This window comes from Vicia villosa, unplaced genomic scaffold (genome assembly GCF_029867415.1).
Source record: "Vicia villosa cultivar HV-30 ecotype Madison, WI unplaced genomic scaffold, Vvil1.0 ctg.003061F_1_1, whole genome shotgun sequence".
In the NCBI taxonomy this organism is placed as follows: domain Eukaryota; kingdom Viridiplantae; phylum Streptophyta; class Magnoliopsida; order Fabales; family Fabaceae; genus Vicia; species Vicia villosa.
The window spans coordinates 162,432-173,747 of record NW_026706103.1 but is presented as its reverse complement, the minus strand read 5'-3'; the positions used below and the strand labels follow the sequence as shown (position 1 = coordinate 173,747).

At 34.3% G+C, this 11,316-nt stretch overlaps 1 protein-coding gene across 1 annotated transcript; it reads left to right on the top strand.

Annotated features, from left to right (window-relative positions):
- The first annotated feature begins 7,503 nt into the window (after window positions 1–7,503).
- LOC131640331 (uncharacterized) lies at window positions 7,504–10,347 on the top strand. The gene is made up of 3 exons (XM_058910740.1): window positions 7,504–9,042; window positions 9,116–9,786; window positions 9,870–10,347. Exons 1-3 carry the CDS (start codon window positions 7,504–7,506, stop codon window positions 10,345–10,347), a joined length of 2,688 nt encoding a protein of 895 aa, XP_058766723.1.
- Window positions 10,348–11,316: the final 969 nt, after the last annotated feature.

Genomic DNA, 11,316 nt, shown 5'->3' with positions numbered 1-11,316 from the left:
TTTCTGAAAGTGAATGTAACGAATAATAATATTTTTTTTTTTAAAATGAAAAAGCTTGTTCCAAAAAAAATAGGCACCGCTTCGGTATTTTTCAAAAAACAGGATTACATCAAATGATTGCATTAAAAGCCTACCGAATGGCTTATTCACATAACGTCTTCTTTTTGAAAAACAGAGTCAATTTTAAAAGATTAAAGCCACATGCCAATTGGTTGAATTAACATAACTTATTTATTTTACATACAGCAGCATGTTTTGAAAAGAATGCCAATGTCAATAAATTGAAGTCACAAGGAAATCAATTGGCTTTATTATACAAAATATGTTTTCTTTAGAATAAACCCACAAGACAATCATTAATTGGTTTAGTATAAATTTATTTTTGAAACACAAAGCAATCTATTGTTTAAAAAAAAACTATTAGTTTAATGCTTTTTTTAAAGATGAACAACAAGTGACTTAAAATAATATATTCTCTTAATCATGCAATATATTGTCTCACAAAACAATTAATTAACATAGTTAAAATAAAAGATATATTTTTAAGTGCAAAAAGATGTAGTAACACATTTCTCCAACCAAGTTCAAAAGAAAAAAATTTAAAAACTATTTTACTAAGTTTTAATATGCATGATGAAATTTATTTTAAGTGAAACTTAAAAAAAATATTTTATTAAGTTTTAATATGCATAATTAATTTATTTTGAGCACTAAGATTGTATTTGAAAAGAATTTCATATACCTTAAAAGTTTGATCATAGAGTTTGAACAAAGTCATGCATCTTTTTCCTTCTTCTTTGATATATGCATATGGTCTTGAGAGTTTTAAAGTTGTCTTCATCAAAACACAATGTTGGAGAAGCTTGACTTCACAAAAGAAACCTTTAATTAAACATAAAATAAACAAAAACTGCATGTTAAATTGGTTTATTAAGAAAATGGTTCAATTAAAGTTCCTAACAAAATTAAACAAACAATAGCATGTATATTTCAGTTCAAAAGGTTCAATTCAATGGAATATAAGAAATTTTAAACATAAATAAAAGGCAAACAGACAATAAGTTGCACTGCTATTCCTTTTTAAATGGCAAAACCAATCGACTTATAAACTACATTCATAGACCTAGGAGATACAACATTGTTATTCATAAGCCTTTGAACTTTTTGAAAAAAATAACTGCTTTTGGTACTAAGAAACCGAAAATGTCAAAGAAAAATGGTATGAAAGCATTTGTTTAGTTGTAATTTTATTTGTCAAATATTATGTATTAATTTTCTATATTGATTCAACTTTTAACATTAACATTGTTTATTTAGTTTAAATTCAACAATGCAAATTTAATAAAAAATAGAAAAAATAAAAAATATAACGATATAGATTCGAATTTAAAATTTAACTTAAAATATCTTTATAACAAAATTATTAATAAAAAATGTAGTTTAGTTGAAGTAGACATGACTAGTGGGAGTTTCACTTGGAATAAGCCTAGTATTGGTAATTGAATGGTCTATCATAAGCTGGATAGGGCCTTGGTCGACCTTTCATGGTGTGTGGCTTTTCCTTATGCATATGTTAAGGTGTTATGTAAATTTCATTGTGATCACAACTCATTTCTCCTTAGGTGTGGCATTTCCCTCCAAGACCATGGGCCACGTCCTTTTAGGTTGGAGGCAGCATGGGTCACTCACCCGGAATACTCCAATATAGTCCAAGAATAAGAGAAATAAAATCCATGGCCTTCATCTTCCCATTGATATTTGGTGCAAGGATGATACTATTCTCAAGGAAGAAGCAGTAAATTTTTTTAAAGGCCTTTTCTGCCCTAAATCTCCTATACTCCAGCTAGTATGGGTGACTCAACTATGACTCCGAGACTTAATGAAGAAGCCCAACACTCTTTGACTCAACAATTGACGAGGGAATGAGTTATTTATGAATTGAATCAAATCCACCCTTTCTAGGCGCCTGACCCTGATGGCTTTAAGGGTATTTTCTTTAAACATTTTTGGCATATCTTTGGAGATGATGTTGTCCAACTTATATCATATCCTTTTTTTACATGTAGCTTTCACTCATCTCTTTATGATACTCTTATTGTATTAATTCATAGGGTAGACTGCCCCAAAATTGTAAGGAATTCAGGCCCACTAGCTTGTGCAATACCATTTACAAGCTTATCACAAAGATTATGGTTAACAAATTGCGTCCTTATCTAAATAAAATAATTAGACCCTTTCAGAGTAGTTTTTTCTTGATAAAGGGACAACTAATAACGCCATTAACTTGATGGAAAAAGGCAAGACACAACAAGGGGGTTAGATTGTGTCCCTTTTTAAAATTAGTTTATATGATTAAAATGTTTTCTGAAATCAAGATGTATGATGTATGATGTATGATGTCTAATGTACTAATAATTCCTATGGAATCAAAAGATAATTTGAATAAAGATTGTTAGTGTATGAGATTTAGATATAGTAGTGAATATTATAAGTACAAAACAATAATAGTAACACGATTACTTATCCTAGTTCGCCAACTTGGTTATTCCAGTCCTCACACCTTGTGAGATTATCCTTTAATTGAATCTTCTTACAACAACTTTTCTTCTATGTATTCTTAGCCTCGCCAGGCTTACACTTCTGAATAATATAGCTTACAGACAACTTACAAGAGTATTGGTTTTGTATATCTTTGTTGTGATATACTATTAGGTTTCAAGATGTTTACAATATATTTTAAGATACTCCCTATATGGCAGTGAGTATTTGAACTTGAAATTCAGAATAACAATATGATAACACTAAGGTTTAAGTTCTCACAATTTGGTAGTGATTATAAGAAGAGATTCTAGTGTAAATGATTTTCTTAGCTTTAGGATTTTCTATTGTTGTGCTGTTAAATGTTGTGTTTGATACAAAATGTGTATCTCCTTTATATAGAGAGCATAGACTTTGTGCCTCATCTTTGTCAAAAAGTAAGACTGTCATTTACAAAAATGTCCTTGTGGATATAAGTGACAGATGCTGAGAAGTACTTTGAAAGTGTTGAGAATAACTCTTGTCTTATTCTTTGAAAAGACAGATTCTTATTCTTGAAAAACTAGGTCTTATACTCGAACTTGACAAGACAAGTCTTATTCTTGAAAGATGAAGTCTTATACTCAAAGACCAAGTCTTATACTCGAAAAGCTCTTTTTAGTTCTCAAGATATATTAAGCCTTTGTTTAATAAAGAACATGTCATGTATGTAATGTCAAGATTAATTAACTGGATTTAATAATGAGATACACTGGAGTTTCTTTAATAAAATAGATTGTGATATTCAAAACAAGAATAGAGTATGTTTCAACATAACCTCCAAGAAGAAATTCATTCTATGCGTAAATCTAAAAAGAAAAAAACTCGCATGGTGTTTAAAATAGATCTTGAAAGGCATATGATCATGTTAATTGAGATTTCTTAGAATTTTCTTTGAAGAAAAATGAGTTTCCCCCATTACAATAAATTTGATCATGCACTGTGTAACTAGATCTTCTATGTCTATTATTTGAAATGGGAGACAAATACCAAATTTTGTTTCGACTAGAGGATTACGGCAATATGAATCCCTTTCACCCAATCTCTTTGTTATTTGCATATAATTCTTGTTATAGAAAATCATCAGGATAGTCGATGAAGGCCATTAAAAACCTATCAGGTTATCTCGTAAAAGACCCCCTCTATCGCATTTATTTTTAATGATGATGTTTTTCTTTTTGAAAAGGTTTCTAACTCCCAAAAAGGGATCATTTTTTATATCTTGAATCGTTTTGCTATGTTTTTTGGCCTTAAAGTGAATGTTGCTAAATCAAAGGCGTTCTTATCTACTACCACTAAGAGGAGTAAAAAGGATTTAATTGTCTCCAACACTGGTATCAACCAAAATCTTACTCTAGAGAAGTACTTGGGTTTCCCTATGTTATATGGTTATCTTCAACGCAAGGACTTTGAGTTCCTAGAGGAGAAAATTAGTCAAAGGTTATCATCTTGACAAAATATATTGTTAACCAAGACTGGTCATTTCACTCTGGTTAAGTCTATCCCGAACTCCATTCCAAATTATTATATGCAAGTGGCTTGGCTACCTCAACCAACTTGTGATTTTATTGATAGGATGACAAGGAACTAATTATGGAAAGGTAATTCAAACTCTAGTGTGCATCGTTGGTTGGAATAAAATCACTTAGCCCAAAAAGATGGGTGGTCTTGGGATCCAGAAAGCAAGAGAGATCAATGTCTCTATGTTAGGTAAGCTGGTTGGGGATCTCCATCGGGATTGGGATTCCTATGAGTCCAAGTTTTGAAGCATAAGTACATCAGTGAGGAAACATTTCTTAATATGAAAAAAATCGAGACCAATTACTTAAAATGCAATTATGAAAGTTCTCTAAGCTCTAATAGATGGATTTCAACTTAGACTAGGGGATGATAACTCCTCCTTTTAGTTTTCTAATTGGTCAGAGGTAGGAAAATTAGCGGAGCAGATTCTCTATGTGGATATCCATGATCTGGAAATTGAGTGAATGATGTTTATTTGGACGAAAATTGGAACTTCAAATTTATACTAATATTCATGTGGTTGTTTGTGATCGCCTAATAGTGCTTCCCATTTGTGTGAATTCTCTGATTCCTCATCTGTCAATCTGGAAAGAAAATTTAGATGGTATTTATACTACTCGATATGGTTATATCTGGCTCAACACTTGAATTTGTTTAGAATGCAACATACAATAACTCTTGGAAGTGGGTGTGTCATATTCTTGTTTTCTCAAGCATAATATGTCTCACCCAACAAAAACAATCACGTGGAATGCACACAAAGGTAGTAATATGATTTTGAATGTTGATGGCAGTAGCCTCAGTAATTTTGGCTCTCGATGTAACACCCCAAATTCTACCCAAAATTTTACGGAAAAATCAGAGTACAAATTTCAAACAAGTTCATTTGAGGTATCACATATTCGTCATCTCAAAAACATTTACAGCTTACTTGCCTTCATATAGATACATAGCACAGGAATTTAAAACGATAATCAAATCATTACTAAAAAAATCACTTTGTTTAAATTCAATGATTAACTCGCAGCGGAATCAACAAAATTCATAAATATTCAAATCAAGCCGTAGCATCAGTACACGGTAACCTCAAGTTACAATTTAAACCAAACCGATATAAAAATTCAGCAAAAGAAATAATAATTAAAACAATCGTTTTATCCCCCGAGTGCTACGTATCAGAGCAACACGCCAACTCGACTAACGGCAACTAAAGACTTCATAAAGTCACTTCAAACTTCCACCGCTATCTTGAGTACCTATCCATTTCCCATGGTAGGGAAACATCATTCAGAAAGGGTGAGATATCTACCAATATAAACAAACGCATGATAAACAATATATTAGAATTAAATCATACGAAATTATCACGTTACAGCTTCCACAGGCAACAGTTATAATAACAATTAACCTGAACAATTATAATAACAAAATCAACAAAAACATATTAATAGTTATAACAACTATTTCTCATCTTCCAGACAGTACCTGTCACAACGCGTCATTAGTATAACAACTTATAATTACAACATCACATTAACACAATTCAACAACAACTCAAGTCACATCACGTCACAATTAAATCTCACTCATGCCACATATAATGAGACTCTAACCAATGCACATGCATGTGGTACCCAGGGCTTCAGCCCCCATCACCAATTGTTGTCAGTTAAACAGAGGCATCAAGGCATAAGCCTTCGTCACTAATTTGCCAATCCAGGACGTCGCCAAAAATGCATATGTATATGAATGCAACAAACACACACAACAAACAACATCATCGTCACAAAGGCATAAGCATATATCGTCGCTATACCCATAAATAGAGGTATTCATCGTCACTGAAACATCCTGCAACTTCGCATAAAACCACAACAATATACACATCGCTGAGAAATCACAAAGAAAATACAACACAATGTATTCAACATAATTCACAAAACAAATAAATCATAAATACCTACTAAAATATACAAACTACCTCGGCAATTTTCATTTAGTTCTGGTTAACTAAGTATACCGCTTAATTTACTAGCTTGGCTGATTCGACACTGTTTACAATCCACCTTCCCAACCAAAATATACTACAAACGTTCTGTATAAAGATTCGGACAACTCATCTATAACCGGCTAATTAACCTCCTGCTAAAATTTCTAATACTGCTGTTATATCATATACATCAGTTACTAAAGTCTTATGCTAAATTATTAGTTCATCATTACTATTATTATTAATATACCAATTATTATGAATAATACTATTATTAAAATAATTATTATAATAGAATATATATATATATATATATATATATATATATATATATATATATATATAGGTAAACTAAAAGTCCCAAACTTATAAATTGAAACGTGATCATGGTTTATTACTCATAGGCACACATTTATACATGTGTTCATGGTGCCCCTCGTCACAATTAAAGGGACGGTCGTCACCCACCAACATGCCGATCGGCATGTCCTCACCTTTGCCGACCGTCAACAGTCCCAGGTGGGTCCCTTCACCAAAAATCCATGGCCACCACATGTGGTCTCTATAACTAGGCATCTGAAATTGTTACCCTTTCGGTGTGTTTTCCATAACGTTTACAGTGCCGATTCAATTTTCCTCCTCTATAAGTTACGCAATTAATCATCAATTCCAGTCTCCAAGTATTCCAATAATTATTTTGCAGCACAAATTTAACTACACTATCGATTCAACAATAGCAAGATTCGACACAACAACATATAAAATTTAGGCTTAAATGCAGTTTTAGTCCCCCTATTTCAATATTTTTAACGTTTTAGTCCCCCTTTAAAAAAACTCAGCCTTTTGATCCCTCATTTAAACACTATTTGGGTTTTTTTAAAGTCCCCCTCCAGTTTTGGGGATGTGGCACATTTGAACGCTGAGTTGGCTCATGGAGTCTTGTGCCACGTCATTTAAAATATTTGGTTGAATTAAAATACATTTATTTTATTTGCATAATATATAAAAAAAAACATTTCAGAATTTTAATTGATTTATTTTAAACCTATATAAAATTTGTCATCCCATTCTAATCCTGAACCCTAATTGGAAACTTGCTAGCAAAATTGGTGAACGAAGAAATTCAGTGAAGACTACCAAGATGGATATACCGTTATCATCGAACTTCAAGGAAGATTTGAGATTCTGCATGAGGTTAGTTCTCTTTTCAGCTTATTCATTTAGGGTTATTCGTAAAGTGTTGTTTTTTCCCTTTTGTTTGTGTTCGATTCTGTGGTCCCAATGAATGGTAAGATTCTAGTTGTGGTCCCATTTTTTAAGTTGTTTAACATGACAATGGCTCCATGTGAGCATTTTTTGTCGGATAGTGGATAGTGGTCCCTTCATGTTAGTTGTTTAATCTGATTTTGTCCTATATGTCATTGGAAAAACTAATTTTGAATGAGGGATATGCTAACATTAAATGTCTTCACTACTGGCACCCAAAGTATAGTTTTTCTAGAGGTTTAAGACCCCTTAATTGTGATGCTGATGTAGTTAAGTTTGTAGAGGATGTTAAGGGTTTTGAACTGGTTGATGTATATGTAGAGCATCTAGTTGAGGAACCTGAATTGGTTGATGAAGCTGAAGTTGTACAAGATTATCATGAGGGAGATAATGTTGGGGCTGAAGAGATGCAAGAAGGAAATGATGTTGGGGCTGAAGAGATGCAACAAGGAAATGAAGAGATGCAAGAAGGAAATGAAGAGATGCAACAAGGAAATGATGTTGGTGCTGAAGAGATGCAACAAGGAAATGAAGAGATGCAACAAGGAAATGATGTGGGTGCTGAAGAGATGCAACAAGAAAATGAGGTGGGTGCTGAAGAGATGCAAGAAGGAAATGAGCATGGTGCTGAAGAGATGCAAGAAGGAAATGATGCTGACAATGAATCTGAAGATCCTGACTTTGTAGGTGCTGAAAGTGATCATGAAAGTAGTGAGTATGAATGTGATGAAGAGGCCATTGACTTCGATTTGACCACAATATACCACACTCCTAACAAGCCATATGCTCAAGAAGAAGTTTGTGATTCTGATCAACTTCATACACCTCCAGAAAGTGGGGATGATGCTGAACATGAAAAGTATCCAACTTATAGAAGTGGTGAGGGAGTCAACTTTCAATTGGGAATGGTTTTTAACAGCAAAAGTATAGTGAGGGAAGCAGTTAGGGAGTATGGAATGGAGAAGAATAAGAATATATTCATAAAGAAGAATGATGCAAAAAGAATGGTTATTCTTTGCATGGAAGGGTGTAAATTTTACATGAGGATTAGCAAGAGGGTTGGGAACCAGTTTTGGCAAGTTGTGAGCCTAGTTGATGAACATACATGCTACAGGACTCCAAACAATAGGCAGGCAAAGACAGAATGGTTGGCCAAGAAATTTTCACATATTCTTAGGCATAACCCTGACATGAAACCTGCTGGGTTGGTTGCTGAGAGTATTGAGAGATGGGGTGTGAAGTTGTCACATGATCAGGCATATAGAGCCAAGAGAAGGGCAATGGATTTAATCCAAGGAGCTAGTATGGACCAGTTTTCCCACTTAAGGAGTTATGCACAAGAGTTGCTGAACTCAAACCCTGGTAGCAATGTTGTGTTGCAGTGTTCTGACTCTTCTGAAGGCCCTGTATTTGAAAGAATTTATGTTTGCTTAGAGGCCTGCATTTATGGTTTTGGAAAGTTTTGTAGACCACTCATAGGATTGGATGCTTGTTTCTTGAAAGTGGACTTTGGAGGGCAATTGGTAGCAGCTGTTGGGAGGGATGGGAATAACCAAATATTCCCAATTGCATATGCTGTTGTTGAAGCTGAAACTAAAGACTCATGGGAGTGGTTCCTAAATCTGCTCATGGAAGACTTAGGAAAGATCAGTAACAGGGCTTATGCTTTTATCTCAGACCAGCAAAAGGTAAATACTTAATCTATCTTATGAATTGGTTTACAAATTATGAATTATGTATTGATTATATCCTTCATGTTAGGGTCTGGTTCCAGCTGTTCAGAAGATCAGTGAACATGTGGAGCAACGTCTATGTGTCAAACATCTTTATGGTAACTGGAAGAAGAAGTATCCTGGGCTACAATTGAAAGAGGTTCTTTGGAGTGCAGCAAGGGCTACAACAATTCCATCTTGGGAGAGGGCTATGCTGAAGATGAAAACCATGAATACATCAGGTTGGAATGACATGAAGGATACCCCTGCACAACATTGGAGCAGGTCACATTTTAGGACTTATTCTAAATGTGACCTACAGGTAAATAACATGTGTGAGGCTTTCAATAGGGCTATCCTAGAATATAGAGATAAGCCTATAATCACTTTGTTAGAAGGCATTAAACATTACCTAACCAAGAGAATTACTACTCAAAAAGAGTTGATGAATAATTACACTAGTGATATCTGTCCAAGAATACAGTTGGTGCTTGAGAAGAATAAGAAACATGCTGAACATTGGACACCTACTTGGTCTGGTGATGATGACCTAGCCATATATGGTGTGACAAATGGAAATGAAACTTATGTTGTTAACCTAAAGGAACACACTTGTGCATGCAGGAAGTGGCAATTGACTGGAATCCCTTGTAGTCATGCCATTACTTGTATTTGGCAAACCAAGAGAAATCCAGAAGTGTATGTTTCTAACTACTACAGGTAAATTTTGCATACTAACTTATTGTGTCTGAATTTTGTATATTTTGCATACTAATTTACTGTGTCTGAATTTCTGCCTGCAGTAAGTCCACTTTCAAGAACACTTACTCTCACATAGTGTACCCTACAAATGGGCCTCAGCTATGGCCTGTGGATGGCCAATTGTCAATCAACCCACCAGTGATGAGGAGGGCAATTGGTCGTCCCAAAAAGATGCGAAACAAGGTCAATGATGAGCCTAGGAATCCACATGTTCTTCCCAGAAAACTAACTACAGTGACTTGTCACAAGTGTGGAGGTATGGGACACAACAAAAGATCTTGCAAGGGGAAGAGGGGTGCTGATATTGCAATTCCAAAAGGTGGAAACAAGAAAGCTAAGAAAACTGCTCCAACAGGTGGTGGAAAACAGAAACAGGACAAGGCAAAGAAGACTGCATCAACAAGTGTTAGCAAGACAAAACAGCCAAGAGCATCTGCTGGTCAAACAATTGCTGAAGAGTGTGGAACATCATCACAAGCACCACCACAATCTCAGCAAACTCAGCAATCAGAATGCTAGATTATGTGTCAATTCATTAAGTTTTATGTGTCATTTTGGACAACTTGTAATGAACAAGGTTATTTAAAGTCAGTTAGGTTATGTTATTTTGTTAAGCCTTTTGTTAAGTCATCCTATAACGAACAAGGTTATTTGTCATTTTGGTTAACTGTCATTTTGGTTATGTAATGAACAAGGCATTTCCTTTGAATTATATGTCATTTTGAATTACCAGTCATTTTGAATTATATCAATGTTACATAATACACTTCCAGTACAAATGATATCACATAATACATAACTGTAAACTCACACCTAGACATAACTCACAACTAGACATAACTCCATCACAACATAGCTGTCTTCCTAATTCATTATACATGATGCTATTAGACCTAACAATAGAACAAAAGAAATCACAATTGTAAATTTCAACTGCATTTTCAGGTACTTTAGCTTCATCTTCAATTCATCTTCTTTCACCTTGGATTCAATCACTTTACACTTCTCTGCATTTAATCTTTGTTCTAATGAACAAATCAAATCCTTTGCTCTTAAGCTCATCTCCTCATCATACCATTCAAAGTGACTGCACCCTTTCTTTCCATATAGCTACCAAAACATGAAAGAAGATGAGGTCACATTTACGGTAACATTCAGAAAATGTAAGCTTGAGATGAAAAATAATACCTTGTACATTCCACAGCCATAAAAACGCCTCCCTGGATTAGCATCCGTCCATGAAGTCATTAGCGGCGCATCAAGGCCACATTTACACTCTCCTGCGTAGTATCTTTGCTTTGTCGAGCTTCTGCTTATGCTTCCATGGGAATACTTTGACATGCTTCCAACTTTCGGATGAAGAAGATGTAGCAATTGCAGAAAGGGTTCACGAGCCAATTGAAGAAGAGAGTGGAAATTAGGGATCACGAGCCAATTGAAGAAGAGAGTGAGTATTGAAATTAGGGTTCACGATACAAAGAGGACAGA

Bases quoted from the DNA above. Each gene is read 5' to 3' on its own strand.
- LOC131640331 (XM_058910740.1), top strand. From the start codon at position 7,504: ATGTCATTGGAAAAACTAATTTTGAATGAGGGATATGCTAACATTAAA. The intron at 9,043-9,115 runs GTAAATACTTAA...CCTTCATGTTAG, and splicing joins TTATCTCAGACCAGCAAAAG to GGTCTGGTTCCAGCTGTTCA. The intron at 9,787-9,869 runs GTAAATTTTGCA...TTCTGCCTGCAG, and splicing joins TATGTTTCTAACTACTACAG to TAAGTCCACTTTCAAGAACA.